Consider the following 14,867-nt stretch of genomic DNA (forward strand, 5'->3'; position numbering starts at 1 on the left):
AGTTCAGAGTTCGTTTCAGCGAACATAAATCAGCTGTTCATAATAAACGCCCTGGGGCTCCCTTGGTTACCCATTGGGTGGAAACCAAACATTCCACGAAAGATTTCCGTTGGATTATTCTGGAACATACCAATCCTCCCAATGACAGCAACACTGATGCCTTAAGACGTAAAAGGGAAGTGTTTTGGATTTATACCCTACAAACATACGAAAAGGGTCTTAATGAATCCTTGCCCTGGGAGAATGCTCTCATATGAAGCAGGGCGTTTTGGTTTCAGGTTTTCTCTGGATTGCTGCCGCTCGTTTTATCATTCGAGCACATCTTTATGTATATCTCCTTTTAGGTTCCTTAGGAGACCATCCTCTGTATTGCTTTTGAATCGGCTATGCTATTGCTTCTCTTTTTTCTTTTTTGTAATTATTTATTCTTGACCGTTCTACCTGTACGCATTTCGTTTCCCCCTTTTTCACCCAATATGGCGACCGTTGGTTCCTTGTTATTCACGGTACATACATTTTCTCTTGGAGTAGTCTTCTGTAGTCCTTTTTCTATCCCTAGCCATCGTTAACTACCCGAGTGGCTGGTTTCATCCTATTGGATGCGCCATATAAGGAGAACGCCTTATCGGCACCCGTATGCTTGTAGGTTTCACGCCGCCGGTAGCGGAACTTTTGAATCCTGGACGAAATTCAATCAGTAAGCACTCCACCTTCAGTGCCATTTTTTTTTTAAATCGACTTCGCGGAACTCTACGATCATTGAACCGGCCCATTAATCCCTTAACACCACTCCATTAACTACAGTGAGAATAGTGGAGATACAGTAATCTGCAAGTGAGTACTCGGCTCTATATTTATCCATGAATATCTAATATTTGTAAAGTAGTTTACTATAGCCCTTTATGATTTTTTCCATACTCCTAGGTGGACTTATCATTCCGCTTACTGATCAGAACGATTTTTTCTTTATATATATTAATGGCTTGGACCCAATTCAACCATATGAACACCTCGGTTTTCAATCCCTCGCCTAGTGTGCCATTTTGAGCTATGTGAGCACCATGTTATGGACTTCTGGGGATATATTCAGGTTGAGATCATTAGTCTCTTAGTCGCTTGAGGGGCACAATTTTTCTTTATTAGCGGGACTATTTATTTAGCGGAGTTATTTTTTCGTCATTCAACTTCCCTGCCACTTGATTATTCCCATTGTTGTTTTGCATTTCTTGCCTTTTGCTTTATCTACCCTCAGTAATTTTAATTGATTCCATTAATATTTAATATTGGATTTCTTCGTATGTTGTGTTGGATATTCTTATATGTTTTTGAGATTCATTTCTGATTACTGACTGCTCCTATGACACTTTGAATCGTTGTAGCTTCATTCATCTGTATACTTAGTTTGTTCTCTCTAAATGGATAGTAGGAACTACTTAGCGTTTTTTTTGATCTGCAACTCTTGAATTCATTAGGCACTCTGGCTTTGTTAATTTTTCGTTATTTTGATTGCTTGACCTTCCCTCCTTCCAATTCTGTTCATTCAAGCTGCGAGTACCCTTCAGAAGTTATACATTGGCCAGGCCCTATCTCGAGCATGGGATCCAGTTCTAAGTATGTTTATCAATGTATATCTGTGAGTTTGTGGTGGTTGGCTCTACTTATACTAATCTCATTTTCATTTCACTTTTCGGTTTTTCATTTCATTTTTTCACCTCCACACCTTTTCATGCCTACCCAACTTTACTTGGTGTTGGTTTATAGTTTGTCGTTATTGCTTAGATTGGTCACCCCCCCTTTTCTCATTCAGCTCCAGCGCTATGTAACTCTTAGATATTTATCTTATGTTTTTTCCCCCACAGACCAACAGTCTTTTAATATTGAACAAACCCCGGCACCATAACTAAATGACGTTGGAAATGAACATTTAATTTGTTTTCCATAAAAGACCCATACTATGCCCCCTGAAGAAGGATTTTGTTGAGTTTTCATGGGATCTCCGAAACGCGCATCGGCGCTTGTCTTTTGTTTACTTTATAGTATTTGTCTAATGTATTATGTTTTGTCATTTATTGTTTTGTAACATTTTCATTGTTCTTTCTTATCTGTAGACTTTTGTTTCCTCCATGTTTTGCTATTTTTATTGACTTTTGTTATTACGTTGTGTGCTGGGTCAGGATGTGTTTTATTCCATCATTGTCATTTACCTTGCACTATATATAAGAAAAATGGGGGAAAAATGGATATATAAACATCATGAAAATGAAAAATGATATAATAAATTAACTTATTTTTTGTACACTTTTGGTCTGTGGGTGTGACCTATTATATGGACATATTGCCTACTATTGAATCATATACGTGTAGGAAGTTTAGTATGTTTTGTTGATATTTTCATTTCCCTGTTTACTTCCTCACTTATTTAACTTACGCAGGGTCCCTCTTTTGTAGCTTTATTAGCTCCCGGAGAGAGAGCTTACTGATGCGAGGACTCTCGTTTTGCAGAAGCTGACTTGTTACTAGGAGCCTCTACTGCAGATATGTGCACTGAATAAGATTACTACTGTATGATACAAGATTCTACGAAGCAGACTAAATTTATTATTTAATTGCCAATTTTTTAAACCAACATCGTAGATGGGCTAGATTTGGTAGGATATCTACAGAGGCTATTTCACCCATCTAAAAAGCTTTTTACAAACTCTAGATGCTAAATATGCTGAGATTTGCAAAATATCAATACAAGATTGACTTTCTCTTGCCGTGTATTTAGTTCCAGAGGATTTTATTGAAACAGTAATTCTGTATGTTTTTGGTAGGATTCTACCAACAGAGAGCCCTTTTCCTTCTATCACATGGTGCCTGTCTGCAGCATTAAATCCTACAATTAACTCATTTTTCCAGTACCAGTGATGTTAATAGGAATCCCTACTTCATGTTGGCACTAAGTTACATCCACAAAGTACCAACAAAAGCTGTAATAGGTCTACTTCTATAGCAGGATTGTGTTACTGCTCATCCAAACCTACCAGCATCTCATCCTAGTTATATGCAGCTGTGTGCCACCTACCCTATGGGCTGTAGGAGACACAGGTCTATATATATATAGCAGGGAATTGCATACAATAGTCTCTTTTACTGCTACACTTGAGGGTGACATCAGAATTCTAACAACCGATAACTGATGTGATATTGTTCACAGTAAATTGGCTAAAAAAGATCCAAAGGTTGGATCTAAGTGTTCTAAAGCAGAACCAACAATTCCGGAAGTGCTTTTTAGCCCCTCCTCAATGGAGATTAGCCATAAGAAACTAGAGGAAGTCCATGATTTAGCAATATCAACTAAAATGAACGCCGAAGCGATGCCATCTGATCCATGATAGCGACGGTTCAACAAATAAATAGCAGAACCGCAGAAACAGATAACAAAATTAGTACCTTGGAAGATCGTGAAAACTCTCACTGTGATGATGTCTACAACACTCAATCTTCAAAAAGCAGCATCAGATTTGGAGGTCCAAAACAGATGCAGTAGTATATAAATATCTGGGATCCCCGAAAGATCAGAAGGAAAAGTACATGATGCCCTCAAATGTTTCTTGGAAACTTGCATACCGAAAATGATTGGAATTCTCTTTTTAAAAAGAATTTGAATTGACAAGAGCACATAGGATTCCGACTCAACTACCACCCTGAGTGAAACCACCAAGGCCCAAAATATGTAAACCTCTCAGATATAATTCTTTGACATAGGAGGAAAAATAATCATATTCGCTGGGAGGGGAGGAAAATCTATGTATCACCACATGACTCCAAGGCTACTGTAGACTTGTGAAAGAGTTTTTTGACTTGGAGACCTAGACTAAGAGCCAGACACATTGTATTTTCTTTCACAGGTCCGGCACATTTTAAGATCTCCGCATGTGGCTTTCAATTAACATGGAGCTCAAAAAAGTTCTAGATGACTTGGATGGCTCTGAAATGGATACTCACTCCATGGGGAGTCTCCTCAAATAAGTTAATATTTACCCAACTAGTCTTTAAAATTACACATGGGATATATGACCTGAATCTTTGAGTGTCTCATTAAGGGTATTCAGCGTAATTGAAAACAGTTGACAGATCAATACTTGAAAATTATCTGGCTAAATCTATTTCTTGACATCCAATTTACATTCAGAATGTGACATATGTTATATAGTATAGGAAGCAAATGTTCCAGTGGTGTACAAGTTAAATGACATTATAACAATGCATTTGTAGTATTTCTCTGAAAAGATATTAGTGTCAGAGCACCTTTAGGCCACTTGCAAGGGAGTAGAATGACGTCTAATCCCAATGCCTCTCCAAGACTTTCCCGCAGCCAAATTTCATACTTGCTCGGCAAGAAACCCTCAAGGGGAAAGGGGTATGGGACAGAGAAGAGACTGCCATGCTTTCACCCTCTTCGGACTCTCGTCCTACTCTCTCAGTCTTCTTTTTGATTCTTTGGATGAAGCTGTAATACAGGTGTTAAATATATATTACTCTTACCATTCCTAATCATTAAGCTCCAGTTCTCTATATTAGTATTACCCACTTTGCTTTCACTTGACTACTGCTTCTCTTCTAAAAGGAGTTTGCTTTTCTTCTATTAAAACTGCTATGTATTTTAATTTTCTCTTCAGTTTGAAAAATGAGCCCATTATTATCTCTGTTAATCCTTTGTTTCTAATTCTTTTAACTTTTTTGGCTCCTATTCTTACCTCAAGCAACTCTCCTTTTTTTCCTTGTATTTATATAAACCACTAAGTGTAATTCTTTTCTCTGACGTTTGAATTTGTTTTCTTTTACAGCACTAATGAAACTCAGGCTTCACTACAACTTCAGATATAAACTAAGCCGTGGGTAAGTATTCCTGTGAGCCTGTAATGTTAACTCATAATTCAAGCAATAACCTTTGACCTCTTGTCTGTTGAACTTGCTAATAAACTGTTTGCTTAATTAAACCTCTAAATATACTTGTTCAGTCAAAAGAAAGCAAACGCAACTGCTGGTAACTCGATACCGCTCTTCTGATGCAAACACAGAATTTTCACCTTGTAAAACTAAATAATAAACCCTAGGCTTTTAACTTCACTCAGAAGCTCCGTAAAATAACATGTGCTTTTAAACAAAATGTGCCAATTCTCTCGTGCTCACAATATAAGGTTCCTCACAAGACTTCCCTTGTGCATAATTAAACCTCTAAACTCGCAGTTGCCACAAATAAATCAAGGAACAGTCTTACTTTAGTCAGAAGACTCTCAGGAACTTGAATTCAGGAATTGCACACAATGCACTACATTTCAGAAATGACGAAGCCTCAACGCCTCTACCCTGACTAACTTTCACGCCGCTTCAAGATATGCTGCCTAATCCTCTGGAATCTGAGGTGAAGTGCGAGATTCCAGAGGCAACGTTCTGGGACATTCCGATGGATGCACCTGGGGGCAGGGAGATGCACTAGACTGCTGACCTTTCCTGAGTGCAGCCATCTTGGAATTTCTCCTTGCACTACCTAGCCCCATTTGTCTTACACTGCAAGGGATTTTATGAATAATACTGTGACAAGGGCGAGTCGCTGACTGACCCCGGGGGCACCAGGCCGCTACTGCCGGTACTAACGCTACTCACATCCAAAAGGAGGGGCTTGAAGGACCCAAAAGCGCCGGATGTGGACACCGGAAGGGAAGGCCGGAAAGAGGAAAGCGGAGGCGAGGAGCAGAGCGAGAGTGAGGAGCAGAGCGAGAGTGAGGAGCAGAGCGAGAGTGAGGAGCAGAGCGAGAGCGCGGACCAGAGCGAGGAGTGGAGCGCAGACCAGAGCGAGGAGCCGAGCGAGGAGCAGAGCGAGAGCGCGGATCAGAGAGAGGAGCGGAGTGAGGACCAGAGCGAGGAGAGGGGCAAAGGAGAGACGACGGCGGCAACCAGAGGCTACCCTGGGACGTGCCCCGAGGAAGGACGCAAGGACGAAGCAGCCGGGACCCAGAAACCGGGTCCCGGCCTCAGGCAAGTAGCGGAGAAACTGGGAGGGCCCTCGTGGGTTGGTGGCACGTACAAATGTCCTACTCAGGACTATAGCCAAACCCCCCCCCCCCCCAGTAAGGCAACGAAGGGGCAGTGCAGGGGCAGGTTGTAACCCATCTCCAGCGGGATTCACCTGACTAAAAGGGCCCGGGGACGACGGAACCTCACAAACCCTTGTTCTAGAGGGACTAAGGAGGGACAACCCCGACCACTTCTAGACCTATAAGGGGAACAAGGACGGGTATTAATCGTCCTGTTGTTTCTTGTTTATCCAAGGGGACGCCTGGCAGGACCACGCCCGCGGAACCGATCAACAGCGACGCAGGAAGGCCGAAGACGGTCGAGGAGCCCAGCAGCAACTCAAGGAGACCCCTCCCTACCTGAGACCACCCTCGTGGGGATCCCTCTTTCTGTACCAGAGGACAGTTGTCCGTAGGAAAATAAAATCTCAAGTTAAAACCCCAGTACTGAACTCCTCTGTTCTGTGGGGCGGGGCGTGACAAATACATTCACTGACTTCTTGTTCATGACTGAATGACAGTGGGTTCTGACAATTAGTTGGCATAGTTAACAGCAATGATTGAATAAAATGTTCATTGATGGAGTCTTTCTCCTTCTTTCCTCACTTTACTAATCTCTGTGAAGCGGGGTTGGAGGGTGGGGGGTTAGGGATGGAGGGGAATACTGTTTCGGTTCTTCATCATGATTGGTGTCATTGGAAATGTTTGAGTCATTATTGTCCAACCTTCTTATCTTGCTTTCTATTTTGGGATCATTATGTTTGATTCTTTTAATGTTACTTCAAGTTGTTTTCTTTATATTTCCGTACCAAGAATAAGGAAATGTAGTTTCTGGTGGTATTTACAATCTTCCTCACCAGTTCAACATGTCTGCATCCACTAATAATTTACATATTCTCTTAACACAAAGGGCCTAAACCACTTAGTAAAAAGGCACAATTATAGATATGCATAGATTAAAAGGAGATCTAATTCTCTTATAAGAATTAAAATAGGCCAAAAAGAATCTTTGTCAAGATAATCTATATGGGTGGGTGACATACTTCGATCATCAGCTGATGGTAAAAAAAAAAAGTATTGGTATTATTATCCAAGAGTCGAACGCCTCGGTTATTACTCATTCTAACTATATGAAGAGTAGATGGATAATTGCAAAACTTATGAAGGATGATGAATGATTTTATGTCATAAATGTATATGTTCCAAATGCAGATGAACCTACATTTTGCTCAGATCTAATTCAGGAAATGGGGTTTATTCCACGTAATGCCAAAATAATTCTTGGTGCCGACTTTAATTTACCTTTAGACTGCACACTTGACAAATCTTCCTGTTGCAACTATAGACCTCCCAAAGCTCATAAGAAGTTAATTGATGACAGAGATATAATCTCAAAGACACTTGGAGACGGCAACATCCTGATGTGTTGGACTATACTTTCTACTCTTCACCACATAATACATTTTCTAGAATAGATTATTTATTGATCTCAACGTCACACTTGCAATCCATCCATGAACCCTCCATACAACCTCGACACATCTCAAAATTAATTTATGCCAGAGACTATAGGTGCCAATTACGATCCTGTAAAAAATTTCCCCGTACGACTCGTATCCGGTCTTTTTACCGTACGAATCGTACAAGTGCCGTACAAACTGCCAAGTACGATTCGCATGGGAAAAAGTCCATACGAATCGCATCGGGAATAATTCCCCACACATCCTCGGGTCGGAAAATGTGTCCGACACATCCTCGGACGATTTACAATACAAATGTGAAAAGTGAAGTCCGACCGCGCTAGTACGATCCATCCCGTGCGTCCGATGTTACAACCGGATGGAAAAAACACTGTCCGCACCGAACTCCCATAGCAACCATGGAGACATGTGCCCGCATACGCGCCCAACACCCCCCCCAGCCCTCCTATGTATGAGTCGAATCCCCACCCGTGTATGTACACCCGTGTATGTACGAGATGTACCCCCACCCGTGTATGTACACCCCCGTACGTACAGCCCGTACCCCCACCCGCGTATGTATGGAGCGTACCCCCACCCCAACCGTGTATGTACGACCCGCACCCTCACCCGTGTACGCATGGAGCGTACCCCCACCCCAACCGTGTATGTACGGACCGTACCCCCGCCCCAACCGTGTATGTATGACCCATACCCTCACCCGCGTATGCATGGAGCATACCCCCACCCCAACTGTGTATGTACGGACCGTACCCCCACCCCAACCGTGTATGTATGACCCGTACCCTCACCCGCGTATGCATGGAGCATACCCCCACCCCAACCGTGTATGTACGGACTGTACCCCCACCCCAACCGTGTATGTACGACCCGTACCCTCACCCGTGTATGCATGGAGCGTACCCCCACCCCAACCGTGTATGTACGGACCGTACCCCCACCCCAACCGTGTATGTACGACCCGTACCCTCACCCGCGTACGCATGGAGCGTACCCCCACCCCAACCGTGTATGTACGACCCGTACCCTCACCCGCGTACACATGGAGCGTACCCCCACCCCAACCGTGTATGTACGACCCGTACCCTCACCCGCGTATGCATGGAGCGTACCCCCACCCCAACCGTGTATGTACGGACCGTACCCCCACCCCAACCGTGTATGTACGACCCATACCCTCACCCGCGTACGCATGGAGCGTACCCCCACCCCAACCGTGTATGTACGGACCGTACCCCCACCCCAACCGTGTATGTACGACCCGTACCCTCACCCGCGTACGTATGGAGCGTACCCCCCATGCCAACAGTGTACGTATGGACCGTACCCCCACCCCGTATGCATGGAGCGTACCCCCACCCCAACCGTGTATGTACGACCCGTACCCTCACCCACGTATGCATGGAGCGTACCCCCACCCCAACCGTGTATGTACGGCCCCTACCCTCACCCGCGTATGTATGGAGCGTACCCCCACCCCAACAGTGTATGTACGAACCGTACCCCCACCCCCGTATGCATGGAGCGTACCCCCACCCCAACAGTGTACGTACAGACCGTACCCCCACCCCCGTATGCATGGAGCAAAAATTAAAAATAAATACATAACTTAGCATTTAAAAAACCGTACAAATTCACTGAAAAAACCATAGGTTTCACACACGTTATAGTTAGGAATTAGCATTTAAAAAACCTTGCAAATTCACTGAAAAAACCATAGGTTTCACACATGTTATAGTTAGCTGTACATTTTACTCGTAAAAAACCAATGAAATTCCACGTTATAGTTAGATCAGGTAACTATAACTTGCACGCCCGCAATCCACTGCTGATGACGTCACATAATACATCACTCATGACATGGTCAGTGGCATCACTCATGACATTACTGATGACATCATCCTTGTGATAGAGTGGCGGTCGCGCGAGTTATAGTTACCTGATCTAACTATAACGTGGAATTTCATTGGTTTTTTACGAGTAAAATGTACAGCTAACTATAACATGTGTGAAACCTATGGTTTTTTCAGTGAATTTGCAAGGTTTTTTTAAATGCTAATTCCTAACTATAACGTGTGTGAAACCTATGGTTTTTTCAGTGAATATATATATATATATATATATGCACTAAATTATCACATTTAGCAATAATTATCCAGCACTCCAAGAGGTAGAGGTAATTCGACTTCTTTATTTGCAGTGATGATTACATCATTACGCTGCTCTGTGGCGCTTAATGGAGGTAGCTGGTGGTCTAGTTGGCCCCCAGGGACCCCCAGTATTCAAGGGAATTAATTCCCCAATTTAAAACGTGCCACAGGGCGCATTTGCATAGTGTTTTTGTGAGGGGGCGGGGCCAAGTGACGATCGCGTGTCTTTATTTTGTTGAATTTTTTTGAAAGGGGGGCTGTGTGGACCCCCTTCCTTTTACTCTTTTGGGGCCCTGGGGACCCCATCCCTCAGGGCCTGACCCCCTATTTAAAATAAAAATAATTTATTTTACGGGAAGGGGGCCGCGTGGCCCCCCTCCCATGATCAATTCCAGGCCCCTGGGACCCCATCCCCCGGGGCATGGCCAATTTTTTAAAATATATGTTTATGGAGGGGGGGCTGCATAGCCCCCCTTCTCAGGCCACCTATGGCCCCGGCGACCCCATCCCCCGGGGCCGGCCTTTGTTTTTGTTGTTGTTTTTAAAAATGTATTTTGGGGAGGGGGCCCGCGTGGCCCCCCTCCCGGGCCACTAATAGCTCTGGGGACTCCATCCCCCGGGGCTGGCCACCTCGTTGGGGACTGTGGGGGTCCCCAATCTCCCCACGGTCCCAGCCGGCTCCCCGCCTCCTGCGGGAGCCAGCATTGCTTTTCCACATGGGGAGCAGCTAACATGCTGCTCCCCATGTGGAAAAGCAATCTGATTTCCCTGCTCTCGCTTCAATGAAGCAAAGCTCAAGCCCCCCACACACAGGTTTTTTTTTCTTTTTAAAGCCCCGGGGGTGGCGGTGTCCGGGGCTGCGGGGGGGCAGTGTGCCCCCCGCATATATTATCACAAAGCCCCGGGGGTGGTGGTCCCCGGGGCTTGGGGGGGCCTCTGAGCCCCCACCTATGTATATTAAAGCCCCCGGGGCTGGGGGGAGCTGAGAGCCCCCCCCCCATAATTCAGTAAAGCCCCTCTGGGTCCCCCAGTCAAATATGCATATTGCCCCCGGGACTTGGCCCCCCCAGGGGCTAATTAAAATCGAAGAGCTGGAGATAGCGCTTCGTTTTTTTTTTCACTGCGGGAAGCGCGGATCCTAAGCGCATCCCGCGATTAAAAAAAAAAAAATTTTTTTTTGGGCCTTGAGGGTCCTTGTGGGACCCCCTGAGCAGGCCTGGGGGTCAGGGTGTTTCTACCCTGCCCCCTTTTTGCATTTTTTGCATTTTTTTCACTGCTTTCTTGTGCCTCGGTTACCGAGGTACAAGATGGCTGCCAACACTTCCTGGTTTGAAGTGTTGACAGCCAATTAGCATAAAGCTCGTGCTTGGGAGGATCCGCGGCCCTAGATATATCTATCTTTTTACTTTTGAATATCTCAGGAACTACTGAATGGATTTACACCATTTAACCAAAAGGCACGAGTGTGAACCAAGGGCTACCTCTTTGCCAAATTTGGTGTAATTCCGTTCAGCAGTTCGGGCTGTAGCTGCGACTAACGGTCCCTATGGAAAATTGCATGGGGAAAACACGTTTTGGGACCCCCTTTTTTCTCGGCCCCGCCTTGACGAATCACCCTGAGACTTTCAGGATAGGAGCGGACCGGAGTGGGCCATGAGTTTTGAAAATTTCGCGAAGATTCGTGAACCGGCGCCAAAGTTATTCCAAATAGAATGTTGCGGATTTCCTATGGATAATAGGTCCTAACTATAACTACCTACTGGCGACCGCCAGTAGGTAATATATATATATATATATATATATATATGAACAAGGCAGCGTGAGTCTGCTGAAACGAGTAGATGCTAAACTTCATCTTGAAATAAAACAGACCGAGTGTCAAAATCTACCTTGGAGTGCCGGATGATCATTTCAGTAAAGTAATGTACTTATAATGGATATATATATATCACGTCCAAGGCCCCTCACACAACAGGAAGAACTGGGCACACACTCAGGATCGTACTGACCAGCAGATTTTATTGGAAGCATGGCATGATGCATTTCGGAGTGATTCCTTTTTCAAATGCCTTTCCGACCAAACAGTTCTGCCCGAATCCAGTTATTTAAGATGCCTACTTTGCTACGATAGGCTGAAGAACACGGTGTGCGTGGCGGTGATTCGAGTGTCCAAGGTATGTACATCCCCCATGTGGGTGGTGCTCTCCTTTCCACCACTCGCACCTTTGTGACTGACATCTCTCTGTCGGCCCCACAATCCATCACCCTGCCGCTTCCTTGCTCCTAGGGAAGCCCCGAAATGGAGTCAACAGGTGGGAAAGCGGCGGCGAGGCAGCGTTTCAAGTCCATTGAAAAAAAAAATATATATATATACACACACACACACACACACTGAAAAACCAAAGGTTAGAGGGATGTTATAGTTAGGCTCAGATGTCACTCGTACAAAACAAGTGAATTTCGGCAGTCATATTTACCTGAGCTCACCATAATTCACGCCCCCACAATGCACTGCTTATTACCTCATATATTACATCACTCCTGACATGGATGCTTGTTGCCCCCACAGGACCCTCCGGAGCCATGGTACTCATAGCACAGCCTGCGGGCCGCCAGCGGCCCGGCAGCCCTTTATTGGCAGGCCACGGACCTTGCAGTTTCTAACTTTCAAGTAAAGCCGGCAGTAAACACAGAAGATAACGGCAGGAGCATAGGTTGTGAATTTGTATTAAATAGGTATTCCCTACCTATGCTCCTGCTGCCATCTTCTGTGTTTACTGCCGGCCTCTGTGAGGTTATGGCACTGTAGGAAAGCTTCCCAAAAGGCCCTTTCAAAGTCAGCTGTATAACCTTTCAAAGCTGACTTAAAGGGCCTTTTGGGAAGCTTCCTGTTTGGACACAGAGACACAGACACACAGACAGACACAGAGACACACAGACAGAGACACACAGAGAGATACACAGACAGACACACAGACAGAGACACACAGACAGACACAGAGACACACAGACAAAGACACATATACAGACACAGAGGCACACAAAGACATGCAGACAGAGACACAGACACACAGAGACACACAGAGACACAGACAGACACAGACAGAGACACACATAGACACACAGACTGAGACACAGAGACAGACAGAGACACAGAGACAGAGACACACAACCACACACACAGACAGAGACACACAGACAGAGACACACAGACACACACAGACAGAGACATAGAGGCACACAGACAGAGACACAGAGACACACAGACAGAGACAGAGACAGACAGAGACACACATATAGAGACACACATACAGAGACACAGAGACAGAGACACACAGACACAGACAGACACACAGACCGAGACACACAGACAGAGACACAGACAGACACACACAGACCGAGACACACAGACACACATACAGAGACACAGAGACACGCAGACACAGACAGACACACAGACAGAGACACAGACAGAGACACACGGACACAGATACACAGACACAGACACAGACGCACAGACAGAGACGCACAGACAGAGACACACAGACAGAGATACAAAGACAGAGACAGATGGACACAGACAGACAGACGTGTGTATGTCGGATCTGGTGGCTCAGTGGACTAATACGTCCGCTGCAGGGGCCTGTGTTCAACCTCTTGTTCACAGGTTTTTTTTTGCTCCACTGACCCCGCCCCCAACGGTGCGGCCCTCGGCCACAAACCACACTGTAAATTGGGCCCAGAGAGGAAGTTTGTGAGTACCTATGCTCTGGAGCAAATGGGTCTTTATCCCCCAACCAGAAGTGCACCAGGAGGCACGTTTGCAGAGTGGTGAAGAAAGGGGGCGCGGTCTCTGAAGTCCTCTCAGCAGTTGCACTCTATGAGACTTACTAGAGGTAACAGGAGGGTTTGTTGGTCCCCAAGGACCCTCTGGAGACAAGGGGACTTCACCTCCCAATCAGAAGTGTGCCAGGAGGCTTGTTTGTAGAGTGGTGGTAAAAGGGGGCAGGGCCTCTTGTGATTTGCCAGCCCCTTTTTTATATTTTGTTATTATTAGTGGAGGGGGGCCATTCCTTGGGTCGATTTCAGCCCCAGAGACCCCATCGTCCGGGGCCAGGCCTTTTTCTTTATTTATAAACAAAAAAAAGGGAGGTGGCGGCGTGCATCCCCTCTCTGGCTGATTTCAGCTCAGGAACCCCATCCCCCGAGGCCCAACCTCTAATGTGGTTGCCCTGGTCCCACCCACGACAACCACATTTAGGTGTTGAAGACTGTGGGAGAGCCTCAAGGCCACCGTGGTCCCTGCCGGCTCCCAGTCTCCTGTGGGAGCCACCATTGCTTTAACACAGAGGGAGCTGCTAACTTGCAGCTCATTCTCTGTCAAAGCAATTGTGCATTTTTAATGCACTCTCTTCCTGAAAGCGAGCATAGATTGCTAAGGCATGGAGGGAGCAGTAAAGCTCCCGCCAAGCCATAGCACACAGCTATGTCCCGGGGGTGGGCACCCAGGGACCTAGCAGGAGCCGGCCCTGGGGGGTGGTGGTTCCCAGGGCCATCGAGGCCTCCAGTAGGGGTCCTCCCAGAACCCCACCATTGCAGGACACAGTCCCAGGGAGGTGGTGGTCCCTGGGCCAGGCCTGGGGCAACACCGCCCCAACTTTTATAATTAACATTTGCCCCGGGAAGGTAGTGGTCCACTGGCCTGTGGGGGGGGGGGGGGCAGAGCTCCTGCATTATTATTACATTTAGCCCCGGTGAGGTGGCGGTCCCCGGGGCTGCGGGTGGGGGCATGTGGGTTCCCCCGCATTCATAAAACATTTCCCTTTAGGGATCCTAGGAGGGGGCCCAGTGAGTCCCGCTCCTACATATTTTGGACATGCCCCTGGGACCTGTACCACCTGGGGACAGATTAGAAATTAAGCGCGGGAGCCCACGCTTAGTTTTTTTAAAACCCTTTGGAGGGAATCAAAGATCAAGCGCGACTCTTGCTGAAATTTTTTTTTTAATGCTTTTTTGGCCTCGCAGGGGTCAACCAAGTCACAAGGGGGCCTATGCATCAACAATGCCATTTGCGATTCCTTATTAGCGAAAAATAAGGAATCGCTAATAAGGAATAGCAAAAGGCTATGCATGTAGGAATCGCTATTCAAATAGCGATTCCTTAATATTCCTTA

The 14,867-nt window shown here is 45.8% G+C and overlaps 2 protein-coding genes across 7 annotated transcripts in view; one reads left to right on the plus strand and one right to left on the minus strand.

The window, feature by feature from the left end:
* The window catches only part of STAB1 (stabilin 1), a 1,212,756-nt gene that overhangs the window by 197,414 nt on the left and 1,000,475 nt on the right, over positions 1–14,867 (minus strand). The window lies entirely within an intron of this gene.
* Positions 603–6,611, plus strand: LOC146797242 (uncharacterized). Of its 6 annotated transcripts, XM_085624213.1 has the most exons (5): positions 700–834; positions 1,546–1,611; positions 4,833–4,884; positions 5,662–6,024; positions 6,319–6,611. In XM_085624213.1, exons 3-5 carry the CDS (start codon positions 4,838–4,840, stop codon positions 6,476–6,478), a joined length of 570 nt encoding a protein of 189 aa, XP_085480339.1. In that variant the 5' UTR covers positions 700–834; positions 1,546–1,611; positions 4,833–4,837; the 3' UTR covers positions 6,479–6,611. The 6 variants fall into 6 exon arrangements, 3 of the variants coding, with proteins under 3 accessions (XP_085480337.1, XP_085480338.1, XP_085480339.1); XM_085624211.1 differs by lacking the exons at positions 700–834; positions 1,546–1,611 and adding an exon at positions 603–697; XM_085624212.1 differs by lacking the exon at positions 1,546–1,611 and having other exon boundaries at positions 686–834.

Source organism: Triturus cristatus, chromosome 9 (genome assembly GCF_964204655.1).
Source record: "Triturus cristatus chromosome 9, aTriCri1.1, whole genome shotgun sequence".
In the NCBI taxonomy this organism is placed as follows: Eukaryota; Metazoa; Chordata; class Amphibia; order Caudata; family Salamandridae; genus Triturus; species Triturus cristatus.

Excerpts from the sequence above, each read along its gene's own strand:
- LOC146797242 (XM_085624211.1), top strand. The coding sequence starts at position 637 with ATGCTTGTAGGTTTCACGCCGCCGGTAGCGGAACTTTTGAATCCTGGA. Across the intron at positions 4,885-5,661 it reads AGATATAAACTAAGCCGTGG|GAGGGGCTTGAAGGACCCAA; the intron begins GTAAGTATTCCT and ends CACATCCAAAAG. Across the intron at positions 6,025-6,318 it reads AAACCGGGTCCCGGCCTCAG|GGGACGCCTGGCAGGACCAC; the intron begins GCAAGTAGCGGA and ends TGTTTATCCAAG.